This window comes from Montipora capricornis, chromosome 12 (genome assembly GCF_036669925.1).
Source record: "Montipora capricornis isolate CH-2021 chromosome 12, ASM3666992v2, whole genome shotgun sequence".
In the NCBI taxonomy this organism is placed as follows: domain Eukaryota; kingdom Metazoa; phylum Cnidaria; class Anthozoa; order Scleractinia; family Acroporidae; genus Montipora; species Montipora capricornis.
This window is the reverse complement of record NC_090894.1, coordinates 40,538,445-40,550,944: the sequence shown is the minus strand read 5'-3', so window position 1 is coordinate 40,550,944 and position 12,500 is coordinate 40,538,445. Positions and strand designations below refer to the sequence as shown.

Below are 12,500 nucleotides of genomic sequence, written 5' to 3'. Positions count from 1 at the left end.
CTATCTACTACCATGCAAAATTTAAAATCTACAGGAATAAACTGAATCACTTAATCAAATTAGCTAAGAGCAGGAGCCATAATCGGGGATGGAGACCGTAAGCGCGCGCCATTTCTAGTATTGGGGTTGGCTCCATGATATGGGACAATTATTCTATTTTTAGAACAAATTGCGCCATCGCGTGCGCGACACGCACGTACATTGCTGCAAGGATTTTCGCGGATGTCGCGCAGGGAAAATGGCGGGCGATATTACCTTCGTGAATGAGGCAGATATAGGATTTCTCTCAGCAGTATCGCTTCCAAATTTAAGCCAAGCCCTCCTTGACAACTTCCTTGACCTTGACAGTGAACATGAAAGTGAGGATGATTCAGAAGACGAGTGGAGTGACTTTTCCGACCTATCGAGTGGAAATGATTCGTCGGACATGTCTGGGGAGGAATCGCCTAGCAGAGGACAGAAAGATGTAAGGAGGAAAAAGGTACCAAAAGCCAGAAACAAACAGGGGAATGAGTCCAGTAAAGAGAAAAGGAAAAAGAGTTCTGGAAAATACCTTTCTAACGACGACGTAAAAAGGCTGGAGGAGACTCTTAAGTCTTACGTTTTGAGTGCACAAACACATTGCGAAAATGAATTAAGAAATGAAAAATCATTGTCAATATTTCCAGTTCGCAAGCAAATGGTGTCCACCCTACTCAATAGCGACACGATCAGGGTAATGTTTGTGAAGCTTTGTCGGGATATTTACTCCAAAATAATTAAAGCTTTCACCGAATTATCCAGCGCTAAGGTGAAAAACAGTGACAAAAGGGCTTCGTTTTCAGTTATTTGTTCCCAATTGTTGTTGACGGTGGAGGAATCAGAAGTCTGCAGAAACATGAAAAAGATAATTGTCACCACCATTCAGTTGCAGGAGAACGAAACAGACGAAGTCAACTTTCATGCTGCCGTTGTTCTTAACACCATCTACTGGGCACTTGACGAAAATTTTCACAGCGCAGTCATGCAAATTAAGATTGACACTGACAAACGGAAAACCCAAACAAATGCAAGTGAAGGCGCGGACACTGTTGTCGATTCCGACTTTGTGGACGTTGCTAGAGTATCTGGGGCGGCGCTGCACAAACTACGGAAAGGAAGAGAAAAGATTGTTAATGGGCGGAAAGGAGCCAGGAGAGTTTCAGAAGCGACAAAGGAAAATTATGCAGCCGAAGTTAAAATTATGTCTGAAATGGTCTGTTCTGCAGAGGAGAAAACATCTTTGCCATTGGGTCTAAAAAGGTTGGACGAGGGAAAGTTGACTTTCTTCAATAGTAAGTTTACTGTTGTTTTGTTAACGTTAGATAAAAGAATAAGAGAAATGTTGACTGAAAAAAATCTGAAGAGATATCCAAAAAACCTTATGAAGCTGACAAAACAATCGGTTGCTTTAGACGAGGAGCTACAAGAGTTATTTTTGGCAGCATCAAAAAGGGCATGCACAGCACCATTTGAAGAGATTAGGGCTTGCTCCATATGGCAAGAGCTAGTAAAGAGAATATGTAATACCAGATTTAAGGAATTCTATAGTGCTCAAGAAGAGAAAAAACTGATTCAGGAGGGCAAAGTCGTTTCAGCCGACCAAAGCTTGAGGGACAAGCTGAAAACTTACAGTGTCGATAAGCGTACTTAATTAATTAAGGATGCTTAATAATATGATCTTACAAACTTAATTACGCTTTCTTCTAGGCAGCAGACCAGTTCAAGTGGTCTCTTTGTGATAGTTTATACTTAGGGCAACGTCAGCTTGCCTTATATAATATGACAAGTCTCGTTTTTACTGAAAAACAATAGTAAGTAATATAACAAAAGAATAACCAAAGTGACAGCTTGAAGAGGTCTTTGATCTTTTTATTGAGAGCTGTACTCAGCTTATCAGGTACATTGGTACTCCAACTCAGTAACTGTTAGAGCTGCAGAAAAATTAACCAAAAAAATGTGTCTGAGTGATAGAATAATGTTATTTTGAACTTGAAACTTGCACTCAATATATTGTATGAATTCAATGAAAGACCCATCAAAGGACTGCATGTCTTTATAGCACAAAGACATAATTAATATCTATAGTTCTCAGGTATGGCTCAAGTTTTGTAAGTTACATGCACACCAGTACATACCATTTTAAATATGTAATAAATAAAGGATCAAGAAAAGTTTTTAATATTTGCAGTCAAATGACTTTAAAAGACTATTTATAACAATTAATATATTTTGGTGTCACATTTTCTTGTTCCTATGTAAATGGTGACCAATGACTAATGCCAAAGTGCAGCCAGCTTAAAAAAGACACAGCATTTCATTAAAAAATTAAAATTCCAGGCTGAAATGAGATTTTATGACAAGAATTGTTATCTACTAACAAAATGAAATGCTTGGAGGAGAAATCAATTTACTTCAACTTCAGCCACACAACAGTTTTTAACAGTACTGAATGTACTTTTTTTCTGAAATGACAGAGGCACATTATCTGTTGTACTCCACCCAAGTGATTTGGGCATACTGTATCGAGGTGCTGTAAAACTTCTGGTATGTCTTGGCTAGCCACAATATTAACTCGTTTTCTTTGGATGGTAGGGAATGGGAAAGTATACACCCATACTGTAAATGCCTGTGGCTATCAAAAATTGCACATGCCCCTTTTTCCCAAACTAAAATTACTACTGTCCTCCCAACAGACACAAAGATGCCAACTGATTTCTGTTTCATGCTTGCCCGTTCCCTGACATTTGAAATGACATCCTGGAAGTTATTACCAGTAATAAAAAAATCTTTGGGATCCTCATAAGAAAGGAGGTGTAGATCATCTCCAACAGAGCTGAATGCATCTTCTACATCAAGCCCACCAACTCCTGCAGCAGAAAAGCATTCATCAAAGATTTTATTGCCCCCAGAAATACTTGAAACCACATGAACAAACCACCCCTCTTCAAGAACTTTCTTTGGTTCACCAATCAACCCAGAGGAGAACTTAAAACCCATTACAAGGGCTATTAGGGTGCATGCAGAGCTACCTTGCCTACCCTGAAAAGTGCTTTGAGAAATTTGGGAGGGAAAAATAAATTCTTTAACACCCTGATAACCATAAGGAACAAAATGTGCCATGATTTCAATGTAAGGCTGTTGATAAACAGTGTTCAATGTGGACACATTTGTAGGGCCAGATATAAGGACCTCTTGGTCCCTGTAGCCCTTCTGATCATGACTTGTGGCTCTAGCAGTGACCTTCAGCTCCTGTCTCAACTGAACCCTTCCAAGAGATGACCCATAATTCCCTGCACTTAGAGAACCATGGGCATGGAACTTGAGTGTGCCAAACAGGGATTCAAGGCGACTTATTGAGAGCCGCAATGGAGACAAAGAGTATCCAGGAAAATTATCAAAGAAGTATGACGAGAACTGTTTAAATCCAAAGACCATGACTCTTTGAAGGTCAAATGTCTAGAGGGAGAGAAAAGGCAAGCTAAATAAGAAATGCCATTTATTTAAAGGAGCAGTGTCACAAGGATTTTGCTGTTTTAGGTCAATTCTGTGCTTATAAAATCATTACTTTGGGTCTTTAATCATTAAACAAAATGCTTCTGTAAAGCTACAACGAATACATCAACGGAATTTTATCAGAGAGGGCTAACCATAATAAATTTCTTGAGGATTTTTGGAACATGCAGCATCAAAACCTGAAAAAATTGGCAATTTTTTTCAAGTTTCAATCTATTTCAATCCATGCCATCCATAGCGACAGGCGACAAGAAACAGTTTCAGTACATTCAAATAGCCTTTAATAACAAAACTAGATCATTCATTAGTTTTGAAATTCAATCAATGCGAAGACACCTGGCTTTTTGTAAAGTTGCCAAGTAGCGTGACAATGCCCCTTAAAGGGCTTAGTAAACAACTAATCCTAACTCACATTCAAATATATGAATTTCAATAATAATAATTATAATGATAATGTACTATAACTTTTATTTATATTTATAACATAGATAGGACCCTGCGCGCGCTCTCTGATTGGTCAAAAACCTATGTTTTATCAGAGTATAAAACATCGAAAAAGCGTGTTTTATCGTTTTGCGCGCGTAAAATCTATATCATAAAGCAAATGAAGAAGCCTAAGCCGTGTATTACACTGTGATAAAACACTCCAGTCATTTGAGAACACTCGAGAAATGTAGAAAACACTCGCCTGCGGCTCGTGCTTTCCACATTTCCCTCGTGTTCTCAAATGCCTGTCGTGTTTTATCACAGTGTAATACACGGCTTAGGCTTCTTTATTTGTTAAATAATTCATCAAATCTTTTCACTCGCACGCAATTGGCTTAAACACGTCACTTGACCGAATATCACCCAGCTAAAACTGGGGGATATCCGAGAATATCCCCCAATTGTCAAAACAACTCGCGTTGCGAAAAATATTTGAAGGATAATAAACATGAAAGCCTCCATTTGGGGCGAAAATATTCTCGGGTATTTGTCCTTGGACATTATCCGTTCCTCGAAGCTCATAGTTTTCCTCAAGCTGTGCTCTCCGAAAGCTGTTCGCTTCTCGGAGCAGATAATGTCCGCGGACAAATATCCTAGAATATTTTCGCCCCAAATGGAGGCTACTGTTTATATATACTATTGCCCCATCAAAGGGAACACTTGTCTTCCCTCCAAGGACCAGGAGGGATGTAGTTTGATCTTTTAAATGCACATTTAAAAAATAGTAAACAAGATAATGTTAAAGTGCCTATAACCCCAAAATATTTTTTTCGCTTAAATAAATCTTTGCACCTGTTCGAAACAAACTGCACCTTTTAACTTTTTTATAGGCTGTAAAAGTTACGAAATCTAGCCATCATCTGTTGCATGACCGAGCTAGTAAGGGGTATGGGTCTATTCCTGGGTTGACGTCACAGACTGATTTACATCGTATTAAGTCTTTGTAAACATGCATGCAAATAAGTTTGTGACATCAACCCAGGAATAGACCCATACCCCTTACTTGCTCGGTCGTGTTACAGATGATGGTCAGATTTCGTAACTTTTACAGCCTGTAAAAAGTCAAGATTAGGGCTAAAAAGGTGCAAAAAGGCGCAATGCTTTTCAAACAGGTGCAAAGAGTTATTTAAGCGAAAAAAATATTTTGGGGTTATAGGCACTTTAATAAACAAGTTAATCTTTATTCAGCAATACCTGCCATGCTAAAAACTTTGCTGCACGTGCTCGTTTGGAGTTGTCAACATACTCTGCAAAGATTAAAAGGAAAACTTAGATGTAACCCAGTTTGTCACCCCAAAAAGTTAGGCGTGAGGAATCAGATCAAGGGGAAAATTATTGTAAATATACATACACTGTAAAAGTAATTATTATATACCACACAGGTGAATAGTACTTTTCAAGCACGCTGATTGGCTAGCTTGGAGGTGATTAACCAAGTACTATTCACCTCTGAGCAGCCGAAGAAAAACAAAATGGCTTTTGTTGGTAAATTATCGCAAATAAAGTTACTCTTTGGGCTGCTAGTTATTCAGCTTGTGTGGTATATACACCTCAGTGTCAGTGAAAGTGGTGGATATTTATCTCCACTTCAGCGAATAATTGTTAATTATAAGAATGTCTATCATTTTAATTACAACTGTATTTTGGTGTTGTGTTTATTATGGCCTGGTTTACTGGTTAACTAGCATACAGTTGTTGGTAATCCAATGGAAGTGTAACTTTCAAGTGGCCAAATAAAAAAGGAGCTCTAATGAAAAAAGGTGAATGTAATTGAAGTTGATTCCAAAATGTTGAATGTTAAACATTTGAATCACTTCCTCATCAAACAGACTAGCTTTCATTTTCAACCATAATGACAGCCAGGTAAAGTGACCCATTGTTTGACTTTTAATCTTTTGATTGCTTTTTTAATGGACAAATGACTTAATACAGTTTGTTGAATAAAGTTTTTGATGTAAGCATACCTGTGTTGTTGTGCTCCTCTGCCCATTCTTCGAAATATCTCCATCCCTGTTGTATGTTTTTGAATACAGCTGACTCATTGGATCTTATAAACACATGGCTAAGGATTCCCTTTTCAAAAATGTGGTGGCATGCTTGTAGGTACCTTGCTGTTTCTTTCACAACATCAGTTTTCTCTGGGCCTTCACTACTCAAATTTGCATATTCTTCCAAGGCTGCAATCATATAACGTTGCTGTAGAATGTAAAAGTAGACAAAACCACTTATCACTGTTCCATTCATAAAAATGGAAGCTTCATCTCAATTGTAAATATTTGAACCTTAATTATTGCCAGGATCTGTATATATGACATAAATTATCATTCTTTAGTCAATTTCAAGCTAAGGAATAGAACCATAAAGTTCTATAAATTTAACATAATTTTCCCTCTCTTACCTGCATTATCTTTGCAGGCATAACATTTAGTCTTGTCCAGCAGTCACGTTGCACATAGCTATACCTCAGACCAGGGACACGCCTACCCAGACCTTTTGCAGATCTCTCTTGATCCCTGTAATATTGATCAATTATTGGCTGCCAGCCAAAAGTAGTGCCTCCCTTCTCGAAAGCTTTTTTCCCCTTGTTCCTTTAACTGTACAAAGCTGCAATGATGTTCTTCAACTGGACAATATAAGAAACAATAACACCCAGGTGTTACAAATTGTACACATGAGAATAATTAAATACTTAAATTATTATAATACCTTACCTGGTGAGCAGGGCATATCATGACAAAGCAGGTTTTGTCTGATCTGGTGCTGAATGGATTGATGAAACTGGCCTTGAACTGGTATCGTTCAGCACCACTGTCTTCTACTGGGAGCTGCTCATTTGCATAGCCACAAAGCCTCTTAAAAAGGGCTAAGTTACAGGAAGCTCCATCACCAACCAATAGAATGACATGGAACCGGTACTTTTCAAGGGTACTGATCACCTTGAAGACGATGTCATGTAGAAACTTTCCATCCAGGGGTACCTCACGGAGAAAGTAAGGCCCAGCAAACTCAAACCCAGATGTCATATCCCGCCAGTAGGTCTGAAGAACGTAACTTGCCCTTTGACCAGCTCCCTCTTCTGAGATGAACAGGGACTCATAAACATCATGAAGACATGACCAGTCATTTTCATTCATTGCATAGCCAATGGCAACACCATCTGTGCAACGGATCTGAATCTTACTCTGCACCTGTTAATTACAACTTACAATTATTTCAAAAGCATTTCATGGTCAGAAATTCCAGTTAAAATATTTTTTATATTATGCAAATGAGGAAAGTGATGACATCATCGGTGGTTTCACTAAAATAGTACAACACTCAATCAAGAATACCTCCATAAATATTAAAAAAAATGTAAATCACAAAAGAAACAAAATCCACTGTGCCATTGCTATGACAACAGTTATGCTGCTGTTCCTGTTTCAATTAAGACTAAAATTTCCAGATCATCTTAAAGAAGGATAATTCACTGCCAATAATCTTACTGGGGAGAGGTAAGAAAAAATGCATGTAAACCATGTGTGAATCTCTGAGAAAGACCCTCTGTCCCAGTTTAAAAAGTTGGAAATGGAGATATTTGTTTTCCCCAGACAGAGACTGGATCCAAGAGCACTGCCATGGCAACAACATAGCAGGTGTCATTCTGTTTTGCTTGTGATGTGCATTTCTATTGATAAGTTTGAAGATCACTGCTCCAATATTTCTAGAGATATTCTTGATTCAGTATTTTGTTGTTCAAGTGGAGCTATTTATGACATGATCACTTTCCTCATTGGCATGATTAATACAAAAACATGAATATCTCTAAAATGAAAAAAGATATTCCAAATTATAAGGGAAATTCCATTCTTCTTTACTTTGAAAATCATTTCAAATAAGCAGCAATTATTTTGTACTGCATGGGCACTTTAAAGGCTTCACCAATCCAATAACAGTTTTGAGTTACTGAATGGATCTGAAAGTAACAGTTTAATTTACACTAACAACAACATAAAACTGTATATGCAATAACAAAAGGGGTCAGACGAAACTGCATATTGAGCTAGGTTTTTTAACTTTGTCAAATTTAACTCAGTTCATACTCCATGTTTCAACAATACAGCAAAAAAACGCTTAAAATTTAAATAGGTTATATTACTTCATGATCTGCAATGAGCCCTATAATGATTCAAATAACATCATTGATGATTGCCATGTATATGCATGTAGATGTACCAAACATTAAGGAAGATATAGTAAAACTTAAATACAGATACACCAATATGGCTGTTATGATAAGCAAAGGGAATACCCTCTATTCACCTTTGTCTCATCAAACAAGAGTTCTCCAACTCCCAGTGGCTCTGGTCTTCCACTAAGGACTGCAGTGGTTTTAAATTGATTAAACAAAGTGAGTTGCTCGATGATTCTTTCTTCATGGATACCTTCCTCTACTGTTCTCTTTGCCATTACCCTCTCCAAGGATCTCCTGCATGGAAGCTGGAGAATGTCCAGCTTCTTGAGGTCATCAAACAGGACCGGGCAGCGTGCATAAATAGCAAGAGCCACTCGCCAAGTCGCCTGAGTCCAACGATTAGATCGATGTCCATATCCTTTAATAGAACGTGTATAGAACAGTTTTAAGCTGAGTGTCGTAAAACCAAAATCAAACCAGTTTACTTACCAATTAGACTTCTCAGCTAACCTCAAATTGTGGTATAACCAAAACCAAAGCAATTGCTTGATTACTAAATCAACACATCTAAATATCTGGGTAATACAGGATTTCAAAATTTAATGCAAGAATAGTTTGTAACAGAATCCCTTGTGATCATGAGATGGATTGGGCCTAGAAGAAAAAGCATTGTACATACATGTCTGTAGAGTAACTAAAAGCATTTCTTATTGATAAAATTATTAGTGTTCTTGAACACCTGAGAGGACTTCCATATAAAACGGAGAGGGAAGTATGTAAGAAATTGTGACTAAACCCTTGAAGGGGACCAGTGGCCTGGCCCAAGCTATTTAACCCTCTTGAAAGATACAACACATTTAAAAAGTACAGAAATTATTTATATTTTCTCCTCTTTTCCTCTGACATTCGCCTGAACACCCTAAGTGAGAAATACAAAGCCCTATGCAGGGGAAGAGAGGAGGGGGGCGAGGGTGGTGGTCTGGAACAGTGAAGTTTATAAAACACACCAGGGATGATCAGATATATTTGTGCCAAAGTGTGAACTTTTCTCTTCCCGTATCCTTCACACAGCCCCTTAAGTTATTTGGTTACTGATTATCACGCAAAATTACTGATAATTCCTCTTACTTAATTTCTTATCATCTTCTGACCAATTTACAATTTTGCATTTCGGAGTATCCTGAAGCATGTAGATCAAATTACACACCTTCTAAAACTTACCGTTTTTTGCCTGATCTTTTCGGAAATTCACTTTGTCCGAATCCCATATCTCACGCAAGACTTGCCCTGCACCGGGTCGTAAACTATCAGCTTCTGCCACACATTTTTCAAATTCCTTTCTTCCCATGGGTGTAGATTCAACTCGCTCCATCAATTTGTCCAAGTCAGAGCTATGTGTATCAGACATTAAAACAGAGAACTTCTTTCTGTACCGTTTGACCTGCTTTGTCATGTTTTTCCTTGATTGCCGCATATTTTTCAATCGCTTACTTTGGCTCTTTGGACTGAGGCAAGAGAAGCGAACTTTGGATGACACAGATTGTCTGCTCCTTACGTCTTCTTCAGTCAGAGACTTCTTTTGGTTTAAGCGTTCTGACAGTTTTTGTTCTGTTTTGTAGCAACATCGACACTTTCTTCCACTCTCACATTGGGCATTTTTTATCAATCGCGCGCAATTTCTTGACAAAACTCTGTGCCAAGGAAGGGTCTGTTCTTCTACTTCTGAGGACAGATAATCCTGCTGGCCAGTTATCCTAGTGTCCACTCCAGGACAAGGACGATTCTCGACGACTTCGTTTATTGCATTTCTCAGTTGTCCCGGCTGATTAATATTAATTGTGCCCCTTCTTACGAGCTCAAAGTGGTACACAAACAAACGATATTCACCATTTGCATCAACAACGAGTCTCACGTCGTCAAAAGGCACGTCGTCAGAGAGAGAGGCTTTCCGTTTCTTGACGACAACCAGGGATGGCTTTCCACTTCTTTCCACAACCTCGACACGAGCCTCTACTCTGGGATCCTGGAGATCTGACGCGATGGCTTCAAGAGATCTTAATTCGTTGCTCTTGGCAAGAATGTGTTCACGAAGGTTAAGCTTACCAACCTGCACATAATTGAAGTATATTGGGTGTTAATTAATTTATTTTAGTCCAGAAAGCCCGGGAAAGAGCGTGAAAACCGATGCCGTGAATTAAACTAAAAGCAACAAATTTAATTAATCGACTTGCGTACCACGTACCTGAAAGGGTTTCTCACTGTTCGTGTCATCCCAGAGTGTCTTAAACACCGTTTTCACTCTCTTTTGTTGTGTGGCTGAGCTGACTTCTTCCAAATTTAAATCATTTGCTCTTTTAACAGAGCTATCGACTTCCATATCAATTTATTCACAGCTGTTATCCCCTGGCATCACTGTACAAAATCGCAACTTTCGCCCGCCATTTTATTATCACGCCATTTGATTACGCAAGAGGACAACATCCACGCGAGAACCCACGAATTGTGCGTGAGTCCGCGCAGATATATGACGTCAGGATGGCGCAATTTGTTCTAAAAATAGAAAAATTGTCCCATATCATGGTTCCGCGCGGATCCCAATACTTACGGTCTCCATCCCCGATTATGGCTCCTGCTAAGAGAAATTATTATAATATTTTTTTCGCAGTTCATGTAAAGGATGGCAAACGAATCTGCCATGGAATTAAGCAAATTATTCAAATTAAAACCCAAGTGAATCAGAAAGTGAACAAAATAGTGATAGATAATCGTGAAATTGTTGACCCAAAACCAATCGCTAATGCACTTAATGACTTTTTTGCTAATATAGGTACTAATCTTGCATGTTCTATCCCTAGTTTTTCCCAGTCTGCTAGGGAATTCATGTCATCTCCTATTATTAATAGCTTGCTTTTGTCTCCAGTGACTGAAAATGAAATTGAAGAAGAAATAGCTAAACTTAATGTTAGTAAAGCTGTGGGTCCTTCTAGCATTCCTATTTTTATTTTAAAGATTCTTAAGTGGGAATTATCAGGTCCCTTACAGACAATTTTTATTACATCTTTTCTTACTGGAATTGTTCCTGAGAAATTCAAGATGCCTAGAGTAATTCCAGTCTTTAAGAAGGGCTCTCAGACAACCTTAAACAATTATAGACCCATTTCGTTACTCTCTATTTTTAATAAATTGTTAGAAAAGCTTATGTATAAGCGGATAGTTGACTTTCTTGATAAGAGACAACTTATTTATAGTAAACAGTTTGGTTTCCGCTCTCACTATTCAACTGAACATGCAGTCCTTAGTATAATTGACCAAGTGCAATTGGCAATCGAAGACCATGATTATTCATGTGGAATATTCCTAGATTTTAGCAAAGCTTTTGATACTGTTGATCACCAAATTTTGCTCACAAAACTTGATTACTTTGGTATCAGAGGTGTTGTTAAGGACTGGTTTACTTCATATCTGAGAAACAGAACACAGTTTGTATCCCTGGGTGCTGTTACTTCAGACATTCAACCAGTGTCTTGTGGTGTGCCCCAAGGGTCAGTGCTTGGGCCACTCTTATTTCTCATCTATGTAAATGATTTTCATAATTGTTCAAAGCTTTTGGATTTTCATCTTTTTGCAGATGATGCAAATTTATTCTTACAGCATAGGGATCTAAATATCCTTGAAAGTCTGATTAATTCTGAACTTGAGAAAGTTCATACTTGGCTTTGTGCAAATAGACTTTCATTGAATATTGATAAGTCAAATTTTGTCATTTTTCGTCCTATGCAAAGAAAACTGCCCAAACAGGTCATCTTATCTATAAACAATCAAATGTTAACAAAATTGGAAGACTCATATTACTTATATTTCTAAAAAAGTCAAGAGAAACATAGGCATTCTTTCTAAGCTCCGTTATTTCATAAGTACCAAAATACTACTTAGCCTATACTATGTTCTAGTTGAACCTTTCTTAAATTACTGCATAGTTGCTTGGGGCGGTACTTATCGGACAACTTTACAACCTTTATTTATATTACAGAAGAAAGCCCTAAGAATAATTACTTTTACTATAGTTTTAATGAACATGCAAGTCCTTTATTTAAAGATTTAAGAGTTGTTAAGCTGTTTGATATTATTGCCCTTCAACTGGTAGTATTTATGTATAAGTTTCATAATAAACTCCTACCTCCTGTATTTGACCATTACTTTAATCCTGTTAGGAATGTACATAGTTATAATACCAGATTATCTAGCAAAATGACTTATGCAATTCCGAAAGCCAGAACCAATTATGGAATCTTTAACATACGTTTTC

General features: G+C 37.8%; 1 protein-coding gene across 2 annotated transcripts; it reads right to left on the bottom strand.

Annotated features, from left to right (window-relative positions):
- Positions 1–1,309: 1,309 nt before the first annotated feature.
- LOC138027245 (uncharacterized) lies at positions 1,310–10,814 on the bottom strand. 2 transcript variants are annotated; one of them, XM_068874798.1, is made up of 8 exons: positions 10,437–10,814; positions 9,416–10,301; positions 8,323–8,612; positions 6,732–7,208; positions 6,419–6,643; positions 5,985–6,216; positions 5,215–5,267; positions 1,310–2,888 (listed from the first exon to the last, which is right to left on the bottom strand). In XM_068874798.1, exons 1-5 carry the CDS (start codon positions 10,569–10,571, stop codon positions 6,611–6,613), a joined length of 1,821 nt encoding a protein of 606 aa, XP_068730899.1. In that variant the 5' UTR covers positions 10,572–10,814; the 3' UTR covers positions 1,310–2,888; positions 5,215–5,267; positions 5,985–6,216; positions 6,419–6,610. The 2 variants fall into 2 exon arrangements, with proteins under 2 accessions (XP_068730899.1, XP_068730900.1); XM_068874799.1 differs by lacking the exon at positions 1,310–2,888 and adding an exon at positions 2,941–3,477.
- Positions 10,815–12,500: the final 1,686 nt, after the last annotated feature.

Bases quoted from the DNA above. Each gene is read 5' to 3' on its own strand.
- LOC138027245 (XM_068874798.1), bottom strand. From the start codon at position 10,571: ATGGAAGTCGATAGCTCTGTTAAAAGAGCAAATGATTTAAATTTGGAA. The intron at 10,302-10,436 runs GTACGTGGTACG...AATTATGTGCAG, and splicing joins ACAGTGAGAAACCCTTTCAG to GTTGGTAAGCTTAACCTTCG. The intron at 8,613-9,415 runs GTAAGTTTTAGA...GTTCTATTAAAG, and splicing joins AAAAGATCAGGCAAAAAACG to GATATGGACATCGATCTAAT.